The sequence below is a fragment of the Ambystoma mexicanum genome, chromosome 4p, assembly GCF_040938575.1.
Source record: "Ambystoma mexicanum isolate Mex_15411 chromosome 4p, UKY_AmexF1_1, whole genome shotgun sequence".
NCBI lineage: Eukaryota > Metazoa > Chordata > Amphibia > Caudata > Ambystomatidae > Ambystoma > Ambystoma mexicanum.
Window position 1 is genome coordinate 522478618 of NC_090927.1, and position 15342 is coordinate 522493959.

Genomic DNA, 15342 nt, shown 5'->3' on the forward strand with positions numbered 1-15342 from the left:
TCCCATCACTTTTACAGTGGCGCCCCGAACACCTTTCGGTCCCGGCTCAACAGCCTCGTCCTCGATTCGTTTTTGCCTTCTTCAAACTTAATGTTTATGATGGAGCAAAAGGGGGAGGGTCCCTATTCGGGCGCCATTTTTGCTAGGCCCTGAAGACCCTCTGCATATGGAAACTAAAGCACAATCACCATATACTAGTGGCTCGATTTTCCAAGTACTATGGTTTATTGCAAAATATGCTCAGTCGGCCGACTGGGTCTAACGTCTCACAACGTGTGTCACCCAGACCTCGTGAGACGCAAGAGAGCGAACATCATTCAAACAGTTACGTATATAAAAAACGAAGCCTTCAAGGCACATCAGAACCGCCCATAATGTATCTTCTTCAGCTAGGGTTCAGTGATTGACAATTATGACAAATATGACACATTATGACAAGTTTCTTACTCAATCTATTATACTTAGCAATAGTTGTAGACATAGTTCTTTGTTATACAGAACATAAAGCACTTGTTCAGCAAGGATATCATATTCGCGAGATAGACACATTCCAAAGCACGTTATCTACTAGTTTCTATTGGTGAACTAGGGGTCAGCCTGTTCTAGGGAAGATCCGCGAAGAAGGACTGCTAGATGAGTATAATTCATGCTATAACTACCTGTTTCTACAGCTTTAGTGAGACAGGCCGGCACCTGGGCCATTGATTAATGCTGATTCTGCTTGCTTTCAAGGACTCAGTGAGGGAGGAAAACAATGTATTTCTGTACTGTTTGACATTCCTGTCTGGGCTGATCTTTCAACATGCAAGCTGTGGCCTTGTACCGTGTATGAGCTTTCAGAATATAATACGTTTTGCAAAGCATTTTTACAGAAAAGAAAAAAGCAAATACGGATGTTACACAAGATGGACGCCCTGTGGTTTTACTGACGATTCTACGCTCGCGTTGTTGGCCATGTGATGGAATTGGTTTTCGGCCAACCTAATATACCTTCTATACTTGGTTAGGGTTATTTCTAGATTTACACCAGTTGTTCTAGTACCAAAGGCAGGATCCAAGGAGTTGAGATTCTGTGTGGACTATAGAGCTCTAAATGTAGTCACCATGACGGATGCCCATCCTTTGCCAAGGACAGATGAACTGGTGCATAGACTTGGTTCAGCCAAGTACCTCAGATCTGACATCAGGCTATTGGCAAATAGCCCTGACAGACCATGCCAAGGAGAAACCTGCATTCTCAACCCCAGCAGGCCTCTAACAGTTTAAGGTTATGCCTTTTGGACTAAAGAATGCACCTGCTACATTCCAAAGGATGGTCAATCAAGTTCTGAATGGGAATGAGGACTTCTGCATGGCACACTTGGATGACATTGCAGTGTTGAGCCCTACATGGAAAGAACATATTGATCACTTAGGATATGTTTTGCAGGCTCTTGAGCAGGCCCATCTGACCATAAAGGCAAGCAAATTTAAAATTGGTCACAGCAAAGTGGTCTACCTTGGTCACGAGGTAGGAGGAGGTGAAATAAGGCCGTTGCCTAGCAAAGTACAAGCTGTACAAGACTGGCCCATCTCTACTACTCAAACCCAAGTTAGAGCTTTCCTAGGTCTCGCTGGGTACTACAGGAACTTCATAGAGAACTATGGGACCATAGCTTCTCCCTTGAATGTGATCTCCTCTCCAAAACTCCCTAAAAAGTTTAGATGGAATGAGGAGTGTACTCAAGCCTTTGAAAACCAAAAGAAAGCCCTTTGTCAAGCTCCAGTCCTAAGAGCTCCTGATTATCACCAACCCTTCATTGTGCAGACAGATGCCTCCAATATAGGTATAGGAGCAGTCCTTAGTCAACTGGATGAGAAAGGTAGGGAGCACCGCATTTGCTTCATCAGTAAGAAACTGAAGGAACCAGAAACAAGGTGGACAACCATAGAGTGTGAATGTTTGGCCATGTTTGGCCATTGTGTGGTCTCTGAAGAGGTTTAGACCATACTTGTATGGATCTACTTTTGTGATTCAGACAGACCACCAACCCTTGAGATGGTTAATGCAAATGAAAAGGGAAAACCCAAAACTTCTCAGATGGTCAATCTGCCTGCAGGGGTTTGATTCCACCATTGAGCACAGAGCAGGATGTCACCACCAAAATGCTGATGGTCTCTCTAGGATGTTTTTAACCAACTAGAGGTAGAAATTCATCCATGAGTGGATTAAATCATCCTGTCCCTTATTCTGGGGAGGTGAGTGTTAGGGAGAATTCTCCAGAATGGCTCATTTCCCTTACCTCAGCAGCTTTGCTGGATTTCTAGGATTTTTTTTTTTTTTCACCTGGTAAGAGTGTGAGCCTTTTTTCCCACTCTTAGATGTCTTTTGCTGTGTGTGTTTAACATGTTTGTGTTCATAGACTGTGGAGCCTCACCTACTCCACAGGCATCATCGTTTTACTGTGTGTTACACAGCACCTTCAGTGCAGTGACACAGGGTTGTCTTTTAGACTTCCCAACTCAGACTCGATTTTTTCTGGGACTGACTACTGTCTCCCAGAACATATAAAGTTACCATTAACTGTATTATCCTCTGTAAATCCACAGACCCAGTACACCCTTACATAGAGTACTGGAAAGGGTTAATACTTGCCCCTTTTTGTCTGTTTCTCTTGGAGAATTGTTTCACTCCTTTTCATCAAGACTTGGCTGGTGGCAGTGGTACCCACCCTATTTTTCCTACCGCGGTTATCTTAAATAACCTTGGTATTGTTTTAGGCTATCTTGGTAGCCTCGAACTTAAACCCGCTAGACCATATGTGTTTTATTTCGCCTCCGGCTGGGTTTAGTATCCATTTCTTGCTGAAAATGTCGTTCTTGTGTTTTACTCTGCACGCCAAACCAGGTTTGGTTCCTTTGTTCACTGTCTTTAAGCGGGCTTCTATGCAGAAGCCCTCCTTAGGCGCTTGTATGTCTGGGGGGACAGGATGTGAGGGAGGGGTTTAGGACTCCCTGCACAGGGTCTCCTTGGAGACCCATGTCGCACTCTGAAATGATTGACTGTGGTGACTGTCCCGGCAGGACAGCCACCCTTCTGTGTGATTGACAGCCAGGCTGTGTGAATGGGGGAAAACTGCATAAAAAGCAGGTCTCTGGGTCTGGAAAGGCAGAGTCACCCCTGGAATGAAAGAACCGACAAGGAGCTGACGGAAGGGGACCCCTACCATGACTGAACCACCCGGTGAAGCCCTGCTGCAGGTCCAAATCCTCAAACTCCGACAGAGAAGATCCTCCAGGAATCTTCTTTCCCTGAGCTGGTGGGACCAACCAGTTCGCCCAAACTACAAGCCAGGACTCCCTCCTCTGGTCGAATTTGCTGTACAGAGCTAAAGTGGGCCGGATAGCCATTTAGGTCGGACCCTGCTTGGGTTTTAAGGAGCGCACCTTTTATTCGTTGCTTTGCTCTGCTGCTGGTTTTTTCCCTGGGTAGTGCAGGACCCTCTAGTCTTCCTACTTCATGTCAGGCTGAAAGTCGCTTCAGGAACCGTGAGCCTGAAGGAACTACCAGGAACGTCTGCCTCAGCTACAGCTTCTTCTCCATTTAACGGTACTGTGCAAATCCGGTTGATCGTTTCGTTCAGCCATGGTGAAAGGGTTTGAAATCTTTCTCCAATCCGAGGGCTTGTCCTTCTCTACTCTTTAACCTAATTTTTCTGGCGAACAACTTTGCCCGGATCTCTTGACGAAGGCTTAACCGCAAACTACCCTGAGCTTTGTGATCTTGAGCAAAAGACTTTTGTCCTATTGGCTTTGGCCTTAAGCCTTTTTTAATTGATTCCATCACTGTAGTTCCTCTTTCTCGATTGCCCTGCTTACCTACCTGTTGGTGCTGTTCAATTTCTGCCTAACATTGTCTTTCCCTTCATTTTAAATTTCTGGAGTGCCATTTTGTTCCCACTTCATTTGTGGGCTTAACTTGTCTGGAACCTATTGGGAGTGGTGTGGTGTATTAAGAGTGTGATTTTTAAACGGCGTTACTTTAGTGAAATGTTATACAACTGATGTGTAAATAAATGTATATTCTTTTACTCAGAAACCTTGAGTCAGTGTTTGTTTGAATCATAGTAATTGCTGTCCTTTGTGCAACTATTGATACTGTTCACTTGCTCTTGAGATAAGTCTGGCTACTCAGCCATCGCTACCACTTTACTATGTAGTACAGGCTTGTACCAAAGGTGAATTTGTACTGTCACTTGTAGTCTTAATTGTGTGTGGTGTTCCCAAAGGGTATTGCATATAAGTCTGCCTAACAACAAGCACACACTTCCACTTGCTCATTTACACATGCACCCATTCACCATTCAAACACACACCCAGCCACCCAAATATCATGCACTTGTTCACGCACATTACATGATATATTCACACACATATTATACACACACACACACACACACACTCTCTCTCTTTCTCTCTCTTTCTCTCTCTCTTTCTCTCTCTTTCTCTCTCTCTTTCTCTCTCTCTCTCTTTCTCTTAAAAGAAACACATTTCCTTACCTTCCCAAATCCCTTGCCCCTCCTCTGCAGGCAGGCCTCTGGCCACCATATTCCAGCATGCACGCAAGGAACCAGCTCTGGTTTCGGTCATGCGCAGCACAGCAGAAGAGCATAGGTCTCCATTTCCTGGGGTGGAGGGCTTGAATTTTAAAATGAAATAATTTATTTTTGAAGTCACTCTGACAGACTTCAAAAAGAAATTATTTTCATTATGAAAAAACGAAACAGAAATTATTTCTTTTTGAAGTCAGAGTGATTTCAAAAAGAAAATATTTCGTTTGGAAATTCGAGGTCGCTTCATAACAAGGGGTTGCAGAGGCAGAGCCAGGGGTCGCACAGGAGTTGAGAAGGGTCACACTTGCGACCCCTGGAGACCTCTAAATGATGTCCCTGTGCTTCTCATGCTTGCACATAGTGCTGCAGCATATGGGCCCATATATATGTGTTACCCAAGTTGGTTCCTGCAGTCCCTGGCTTCACTTGTCACACCACTTTCCAGCTGTGTGTGCAAGTGGCCATATTCAGTTGCTGAGTGAAATCCTTCCACACGCTTGACTTTTGTTATGTGATACCTCACAGGTTGAGTTTATATAAGCACAATGAATGAAATCATGCTGATGGTGTTCTAGATGCAACATAATGATATGGTGTGCTTTATGATCTGGAAAAGGGAGGATGTTTTCCAAAGAGGCTATACACAGGTGGCTTCAGGTTCCTACCAATACAGTATCCTCTGCATCAGTGGTGTCATCCTCATCACTCTCCTTGGTGTTGGTGCTTTCCATTAGCAGCACAGATAGATAATACTCATTGGGCCTCATTACGGGTCTGGCGGTAACTGTGCCTGTACTACTGGCAGGTTGCCGCCAGACCCGTAAATATTTACTGGCCCCTGACTTGCTGGTAACACCGGGGGATTACAACCCCGGCTGTCCGGAAAGTCAGGCACCGGTAAATTGTAATTCCCCATTCCCATAGAGTCCAATAGGACTCTATGGGAATGGAGAACATGGAAGCACCGGCACCGTTGTTAATGGTGTCTGTGCTTCCGTGACAGTCTGCATACCGTTGCCACTGTGGGCGGCAGGCACAGCAACTCCGGCATGCAGCCTGTAATATGCCGGTCTGGAAACAGCGCTGCTGGTAAGCTTACCGGCACCGTTGTTTCCGGACCAGCAAGCTCAGAATGAGCCCCATGGCCTTGGTAATCATCCATCTTGTCATCATCATTGTTACCTAACTTGTAAGTAGATGGCAGAGCTGGGATTTTAAAACTTCTCCCACAGTGATATTACTTTATCTGCTGTTCTTGCTTGATGTTTGGTGGATATGATTCCCACACCTCACCTTTCTACCTAGGAGATAGTTGACAGAACTGAATGTGCAACCTCACTGTTGTTCCAGGTGGATGTTCATTATCATTGTCCAATACCAATGCATTCACTTAAACTGATAAACCCAAGAGTCACATAGGACGAGTGAAATGTGAATTTTTGATATCTTCAATTGACTACATACAATGCTGCCCCTCATGCTCCCAGTGCACATAGAAAGTGATGATGCAGGGAAAGAAAACACGACCAGCACTTCTCCTGGTGCCTCTTCTCGTTTGGATGCTGACATGCTGTTTGAAATGTGTCGTAAACTTACAGAGTGTTGTGTCACCCACATCCCTGAATCCCTGCTGCTCCCACCCAGCTGCCCTCTGGAATTCCCTGCTCTGCTCACTCCTCGTCCCAGGTGTCATCTAATGGCACACACCACATCCACGTTCTCCAAGAGACAGATACTGACTCCCTGAATCTCTGCTGTTCCCTGACAGGGGAATCTAGTGAGTCTATCATCCTCACAAGTTGTCCTCCGTGATTCCCTACCCCTCCTCTAAAGTGCCACCCAATGTCATGTGTCTCTTCCACTCACTCACTTGAAGAGATGGACAGTGACTGCATCCCACATCCTGTATTAACTGGTGATGGCACTTTTGTTGTTCACCCTCTTCAAAGCACTCAATGCATCACACTGCACTGTGTATGCAAATCCACCAGTACATCTAAATCTCTGACTGGGTCCTCACTCACTAACTTCCTCTTCCCTGCACTTCTGCCTACTGTACTACTTTAAATACACGCCATTTTATTTTCCCTTTTCTAAGCCTGCCTTCAGCAACAACCCCCTCCCCCTCTGGCAGCTCCCTAATGCACAACATGAGCTGCAGGCACATGCCCCCCCCCCTTCATGCCATGTGGATAAACGTCAGACCCAATTTTCCACTAAACATACGAATGGTTTGGTGTGCATATGGAAAGATTCGTTCAGGCCTAATCAGGAAGGCAGTTACATTCATAGCAGATTCTTAACAACTGTGCACAGGTCCATGTGCAATCCTATAGACAGGAAACATATTGATATTCCAGTCACCCTCTCTTAACATCTTGATTTAGGTGAAACGTTCCAGCAGTATGAGGAAAACTGTCATGAAATGTCTACTCACAGCGTAAGTGTCACTTCCATCCATGCAACAATGCAGGTATTTTATATGATACCGTGCCAGAAAATAATGGAAAAATCGAAAGCACAGAACTCCAGACATATTTACTTTAAGATGTTCTGGTATACTTCGGATTAGATATTAGACCTTATTGTCAAGGTGTGGGTGTAAAACATCCTGTGAAAAGCTCTGCCATTATAAATAGGAAGTCGTCAGTTGTCAATATTAATATTGTCTCATTATTTTGTAAAAAATAACATCTTGTGATCAGATGTCCATCAACCTCAACACAAACTCTAACATTAAACTGAATGCACTTTCTTTCACTCTTTTTATTGTCTTTAAACAATTATTTCTTTCTGAAGTGTTCTGTGTTCATGAATGAAAACTGTCCACCATGCTGTAATAAACAGACCTGTTCATGACTTGTGTTATCAAAATCACAAAGAATGCACTTCTCACTTGTATCTCCAGCATTTTCCATGCAAAAAGCATCGCCTATTTCATGTTAAGCAGCCTTATTATTTGTTTGTTACAGTTGAAAGAAACTTTCTAAATGGAGCTCCAATGTCATAAGCAGAGAGCAGCTGGCAATTTTGAATCCACCACCGTGAACATCAGTTCAGAAAGAAACACATTTATGCTAAAATACCTTTCTGCCCATGTTTTTTTTAAGGTTCATAGAAAGTATGCTATACACAATCATAAGTGATGAGTAAACACGAGTTTGGATAGAGAGTGCATAGGTTTGGGTGCCAAGTTGTCTACTGCTGGCTCCTCAAGTCAGTTTTTGGACTGGTCATTCACTTTGTCAAAACAGTTTGGGTGAGATCTGAGAACCAAATAGATAATGTGAACATGGATTTGACAACAATTGATAATACATACTGTGTTAGTTGAGTTTCCATTTAAATGTAGTCCACTGTCAAAGAGAGGTGATGAGTTGCCACTGCTGTGATCACTAGTTGGAATGGGTGAACCTATAGAATTCAAAAGAAATCTGTAATACATAGTTTTTTTTAAGTAGACTGTATAGTTACATTTCTGTAAGAAATGACAGTGGACATTTCAGTATGCATTGACAGTTCATAACAGTTAACTATAGAACAAATATATATATATACAACTATATATGTACATGTTTGCCTTATTGATAAGATTTTGTTTACCCTCAATTGACCTTATTTTCTGCCCTTTAACTTGCAATGTTGGCTCAGATGCTTATACGAAAATCAATGAATTCCATTAAATACAGAGGTAGGAGGATAGGTAAATATTGTCCTGTAAGTTAATGATATTGTGATATATTCTTCTAGTGAGTAAATTCACTTCCTCAATTGCTACCGAACAATATGTAGCATTAGCACCAGCCAATCAGGGTGCTCGGAACGCAGGCTTATACTACTAGTGTCAGCCCGTGTTCCAAGCCGTCTGATGGCTGGTTACCCCACCTGCCACCTTCCGCCGCGGTGACCCTTCTTTATTTGTATTTATTGTTGTTCTCCTCTCCTTCTCCATCCCACTTAACTGATTGCGGCGGCAGGGATCCACCACTGCAGATCCTGTCACCTCCCGAACCAGTGTGGCCACTATGGAAACGGAAGATGGGCCCTTCCTTCCAATTCCATGACAGTCATGTTGGTGTAGGATTTTCTCTCCGAGAATGGGACGCCACGAGGCATCCCGTTTACAGAGAGAAAATACTTTTTCTTTTATTTTCTAAACCATTAGCACCAGTGTAGCGTACTGCGTACTACACGGGTGCTAATGCCGATATGCCCCTTGGTGGCCCACCACCCTCATTAAGGGACCCTCGCTTTGTTCAAATACGTCATGTCAAATATTGTTATGAAGGCTCCTTGAAGTTGGGAGAGAAAAGCGTATGCAGGTTTGTGATAGAGAGTGTCCTGAGTTACTTAGTGATTAATTGCTGGAAGCACACATATAATCAATATGGTAGAATGCCGGATTGAGTATATTTTCTTCTGCTTTTAATTTACTTTCAGTAACTCATTAAGAAAAGGTACACTTGTATGTGATAGAAGAAGACACCCAGGTATAGCAGCAGAAGGGGACGACTTGAAATATGCAGCTGTTGGGCTTCCTCTTGCCTATTTGTAATAATGAAAAGGATGTGAAACCCAGATGTGAAGTTTTTAATTAGTTTCATGTGCCAAGAGGACTCCATTGGAATAAGCCTATCTATAGCATGATGGCAACTTACCTGAAAGCTTTTTTCTGCCAAATTGAAACATTATGGGGGTCATTCCGAGTTTGGAGGTAAGTAACGTCCCTTACCGGCATGGCGCAAATAGAGTGGCCGTGCTGGCACCAGTCCGCTAATAGAGGACTATTACGAATTCGCGGGCACGAGCTTTACACCATGCCAGTAAGGTATCTAGCGCCATGCCGAAAAGGCTCCCAAAAAGCCCTTACCGGCATCAAGCTTAGCGCAGATAACACTACCGACATTGTCCAATCCGTCATTCGCGGTGACTGTAAATAGCGGTGACCGTAATTAGCGGTCACTGTTATTTACGGTCACCGCTAATAAGCAGAACCAGAAGTAGCGTCATCGCACAGGAACGGGAAGGACCACAACGGCACTCTTTAAAAACCCAATCCATTGCCATCCTCTGCACACAGGACCCCTGGGACACTGCTGATCGTTAGAAAATGTCCTCCTCCAAGACCACAATGCCTAAGGCCCTGAACAAGGGAGCTGCCCGCCTGAGAAAGGAACGATTTAATGAGGATGAGCTCCAGATGCTTGTGGACACACTGCACGAGCATGCAGCCAGAGTCTTCTGCAGCAACATGAGGAGAGAGGCAGTTCTATGGAAAAAAAGAGATCTGGGTACTTGTTGCCCAGAAGGCTAGTGCTGTGGGAAACACACCATGCACAGTAAAAGACTGCCGTAAGCGATGGGATGACCTGCGCAAATGGGTGCGCAACATCCTCTCCGTCAATCGCAGCCAGAGGTCCCAGTTCCCCTCTAAAGCTCACCCCATGGGAGGACATATGTGCAAGCATGATTGGGACAGAATCCATCGAAGGTGTAGGCGAGATGGAGTGTGGCGCCCAACATCGGGCGATGGAGGTGAGTGTCCAAAGTAAACACTGCTATGCCAAATCCGATGAAAGTCAACCCCAATGTCAGTCCGAAGAGTCACGCCATGGTCGCCCACACACACACACACTCCCCGTAAAGTAGGCCGAAGCATCACAGACACATGCTGATGCCTGGTGCAAGGCAATATCGTACATGACACATACCACACAAAGTAGGAAATTCCACGAGGCACACAGCGTGCATGAGCAAATAGTATGCATTTCAGACAGCACTGTTCCTGGCCAACATGAGTGACGCCGACATATGCCTGCATTTACCACGCATGTATCAAATGAGGTGCCCTTCCAAACACAAATGCATTTAACCCCCAATTGTGTGGATGAGCAATCGTCCCAATGTATGTATGATGCCTATCAAAACATCACTAATGCCGTCCCTCTCATCCACCCCCACAGGCACTGACCATGACAGCGATGGGCCGGACGCTACCCCTGCACAGGCCACACCCCGGAAGAGGTCCCAGGAGGACAGCAACCGGCCGTCAACCTACATGGGACAAGCCAGGGGGCGCTGTGTACCAGCATCTTAGCCACCGCAGGTACATATTGCACCTGTGCCACCAAGGCCCGTGGAGGGCACAGCACCACCACCACCTCCACCCACTGGTCAGCCCGACGACACATGTGAGACACCACATTCGGAGGAGTCTAGTTTGGCTGGGGAGGTGGCAGCCACGGCACCCCTGACTGTGGATGACACCCAGGAGGACATCTGGGGAACCATGGAGGATGATTTTATGGATGTGGTCCATACCCCGACCCAAATTGCATCCCCCCAAGTATCATCGTTCGATACCGGGAACGCCAACACCCCAGAGCAGTCCGGCCATGACCACACAGAGGGACATCTCAGGCCAGTTTACAGTGTTGGGGAGGCTGAGCAGGCTGGGCATGACAGCCAGGTGCCCAATACATCCACAGGTGAACCCGCAGGGCCGCAGCAGGCTGACCTGCTCACTGCACTCATTCGTGAGTTTGTACAGGACAACCGTCAGGCCAGAGCAGAGTGGCGTAAGGAGTTAGCTGCACTAGGCCGGTCCATTACGGACAACACTGCCTCCATGGTGAGATCTTTCTTGGACAACACCAGCCGCCTCTGTGAGGAGGCCTCGGCATTCCGGCAGGTGTTAGGGCGCATCGCGGATGCCATGGAGTCAGGGCATTCCACCACACAACCTCAGCAGGTGGCCACACCATCGTTCTGCAGTTCCATGCAAACGAGCCCGTTCCACAGGTCGGCCCGTACACAGCGCCGACAGGACATGCCGCCCCCTGTGTCAGGGAGTGCCGAGTAATTATTATGGCAGCCTCATGTAGACTTCAGGGACTCAATGGGACTTGTGTGGGGGAGTTGTGGGGGGAGGGGGTGAAGGTGTGTGGGGGAGTTGTGGGGGATGGGGGAGGCGGGTGAGGGTGTGTGGGGGAGTTGAGGGGGTTGGGGGAGGCAGGTGAGGGTGTGTGGGGGAGTTGTGGGGGTGGGGAGAGGGGTGAGGGTGTGTGGGGGAGTTGTGGGGGGAGTGGGAGGGTGTGAGGGTGTGTGGGGGAGTTGTGGAGGGTGGGGGAGGGCGGTGAGGGTGGTTGAGGGTTTTGTCACTTAAGTTTACTTTGTTACATTTAATACACCGGTTGTGTGAAAAAAAATACCTGAGTGGACATTCATCAATGTGCATGTGTCAATTATTCAGTTACAGTGCATGGTGTAGATGTACCCCCACACCCAGTGCCCTCTGTCCAACCATCATGTCACCCTCTGCTGCCATGTGTGTCACAAATATTGTGCAATCACGGACTTGTACATAGATAGATGTTCAGCCACGCCTTCTTCCTCCCCTTCATCATCACCAGGTGGTAGCAGTTCAATGTCAGGGGGCAGGGGCATGTTCCAGCGGATGCACATATCGTGCAGCTCGACACATGCCATGTTGATCTTGGCCACCTTCTCATGCCTGTAGCGGAGTGCCCCACCCGACCGGCTGAGGCAGTGAAATTGTGCCTTCAACAGGCCAAAGGTCTGCTCGATGTCCACACGGGTACGGGAATGGGAACAATTGTAGTCCTCGTCGTGCCTGTTCTGTGGGTTATGGACAGGGGTGAGGAGCCATGGCTTCAAGGGATAGCCACTATCACCTGCATGCGAGGCAATTAAAGGTAAATGTCATGAGAATAATGATGGACAGCTGTACTAGTCACACATGCCGGCAGATTATCGTTGGTCACAGGCACATGTCCCTGGTTGTATGCAAGCAATTTTTTGGCCCTCAATGTGTCCTGTGCCATGGAATAATGGTGTGGGTAGCATCTTCAAGATGATACACGGTGTGCTCTGTCGTATTGTAGCTCATGCATTGTGTGCGCATATTGCTGTGTTTGTGTGATTTTGCTGATTTGTTGTGTTGTGTAGGATTTTCTGATGGTGAGCGTTGGCAGTAGCCTCTGCAATTTTTGGCATTCTGCACTGCTTTTTCCCATGGTGACATGCATTATTCCTATGGTTGATGCGGGATGATGTGCACCACAATGTGTGATGATCTTGCTTGCGTCACCTTCCATCTCCACCTGTTTGTGTTCGTATAGTTTGTGATTGCGTTAAACCACCTCCATGGCATGGAGGCCACCTTTTGTTTCACGTATCTTCTGGGGAGTCCGTGGTAGAGATATGTATTCCTTTGTGTTCTTGAGGTGGAGCACCGACAGTACCTTCAGTAGAGGGGGAGGGTGGTGGTGCATATTTCAATGAGACTTACAGTCGTATATCATGTCCACAATGGTGTTGATGGTGTCACGGTCCAGATGGTACGGGGAACTGTATGATGTTTTGGATTGGGGGCTACATGCATGGTTAAGCTGGCTGCACTGGTGGGGCATGCAGGGCCTGTCTCACCCTCCTTCTCTTGCTGTGTCTCCTCTGTGGTGCCTGCTGTTGTCGTTGGTGTTGTTGCTGGTGTTGCAATGCATGCATGTCCTCCAGCTGAAGTGTTGATGCTGCTGTTGTATTGATCTTGGTGTGGTAAGGGGTGTGGTGTGTGGGTGTGAACATTTTGTAGTGGGGCAAACTCCATTGCCTCCACCTGTGCTGATTGTGTGCACCTGTGGCATTTTGGATCACTGCACATGGCATTTTACGGTAGGTCTGCGATGCCGGTACTTACGGCATGCCGGTAGGCACTTTTAACGCCTTCATGAAGCCGTAATTTGCATGTCCACTTACCTTGTGATCTACTCCACTTTACGGCATGCTGCTATTGCCGGCATGGTGGGTCGCGTGCCCACGCCCAGACCGCTATTTACGGCATCGTACTTTACGATGTCATAAATAGCGGTCGGGCAGGTCAGAATAGCCTGTAGCGGTATTTGATGCCGGTATTCCTTTACCGGCATCGTTGTTCCCTTAGCACAACCTCAGAATGACCCCCAATGTGCTTTGAAGTTTGGAGCCGCTCATGAAGGTTGCAATATGCTCTCGGCAGGAGTGATGAACACCCGGAGCAGTCTAACTCATTTTTGTTAAAATCAGACATTTTATTAACAGAAAAGGGTAAGACAGAGCTGCTTTTAGAACTGTACTCTCAGGCTTATTACGAGTATGGTGGCGTGGGAAAAAAGTGATGCTAATGGAATACTGACACTTTTCCGGCTCCGCCATACTACGAGTATGGCCTCGGAGTGGGGGATTTATCTCCAGCATCATGCTGGAGGTAAATGTTCCAACTTTCCGTCAAAAAATTGGCAACATCGTCAGGATTATTGCGGTGGAAATTCCACCAAAATCCCCAATTCCCCAATGGAGTCCTATGGACTCCAAATTAAAGGGGACTACCACCGTCACCACTTGTAATCTGACGGTAAATCCGCCATTCCCAGTGGCAGTAACAGTCATTTCGTTGGGTGGTATTCTGCCAGATTTACTACCGGAATACCACTCAACTCGTCATGAGGCCCAAAGCCTAATTGTGAGGAATTATGAATGGTTAATGATGACAGTCTTGAAGAGGGTGTCGTTTTGACCAGCTGGCAGGCTTTCCGCCCAGAAACTGTTTTTCAAAGATAAGAATGTTTAAAGGCCTCCCTGAAAGTGCTGATGAGCACAAAACATTGCCTTCACAAGTTTAAAATCCTTTTCCGGTGGTACTAATCCCCTTTAGGCTCTATTAGAATACATACAGTTAATGGTATAGTAACTGGGAAAGGCACCTAGCACACACACTTATGTCTTCTTCAGAACTGGTAGTCTACTGACTGACTTTTTTTTTTTAAAGATGTCTTTATTTACTTGGCACAAAATGTATCACGGTTCATGTTTACATGTAACTGAATGGATACATTCGGGTCAGCTGGCGCAATGAATGTATACCTGTTGTAGATTTCACTCCACCGCTCCGATGTCACTGCTACGAGCAAGCAGGTACACCCATATATCCTTGGGCCTATTCATGGCGGGTTGAAGTGAGATAAACAAGTCTTCGTTTTCATTACACCACGCCAACGCTGGCAGCCAGGTTGTCAGTGTTGTGGAATTACTATTTTTCCAGTGCAACAGTTTAGCCCTATTAGCTAACAAACATGCAATATTAAAACACCTTCTTTTCACCCTTTCCATTTTGCAGTAACACCCAAACAGGGCCCTAAGAGGGTTAATAGGAACATTCAGATGCACCATTAAAGATAATTCGGTGGAAATGCCCAACAAATATGCGAGAGCTCCAGACATGACCGGAACATATTTAAGTTATTTGCCTCCAGGGAATTGCCTTTTGGGCAGTTGCTTACCATTTCGTGGGAAAATTTGCTCAGCATCACAGTTGTGTAGGACAGTTTATCCAGGATTTTAAAGCGTATTAAAATAAACTTAGGTGACACCTCCTTTGTGAGTCTGCACTCAATGCGTCATAACTCATCAACTATGTTTTCCCAACCACTATGGGCTCTAGTGGACAGATCCTTTACTTCCGATTGAACAAGGCCATAAAAGACTGTTACAAATCTATGGCTCATAAGTGCAGTTAGTATGAAATCCTAAATACTGCGGCACCACTAATGAGGTTGTTAGTCATAACCTATCTAAGCTCTTGAATTGTCAAATATACTCCATCCACAAACAAATCTCCCATTTGCTCATAGACTTGCCACGACCAGGCATCGCTTATAGACGATTTAATGTAGGCCACACATTTAACATGCACCAA

General features: G+C 46.2%; 1 protein-coding gene across 1 annotated transcript in view; it reads right to left on the bottom strand.

Moving 5' to 3' along the window:
• Nucleotides 1-15342, bottom strand: part of SNTG2 (syntrophin gamma 2) — a 1542102-nt gene that overhangs the window by 1088129 nt on the left and 438631 nt on the right. The window contains exon 8 of the mRNA XM_069605189.1: nt 7915-8006. Coding sequence (XP_069461290.1) covers nt 7915-8006 — 92 coding nt within the window. The remainder of the gene's footprint in view (nt 1-7914; nt 8007-15342) is intronic.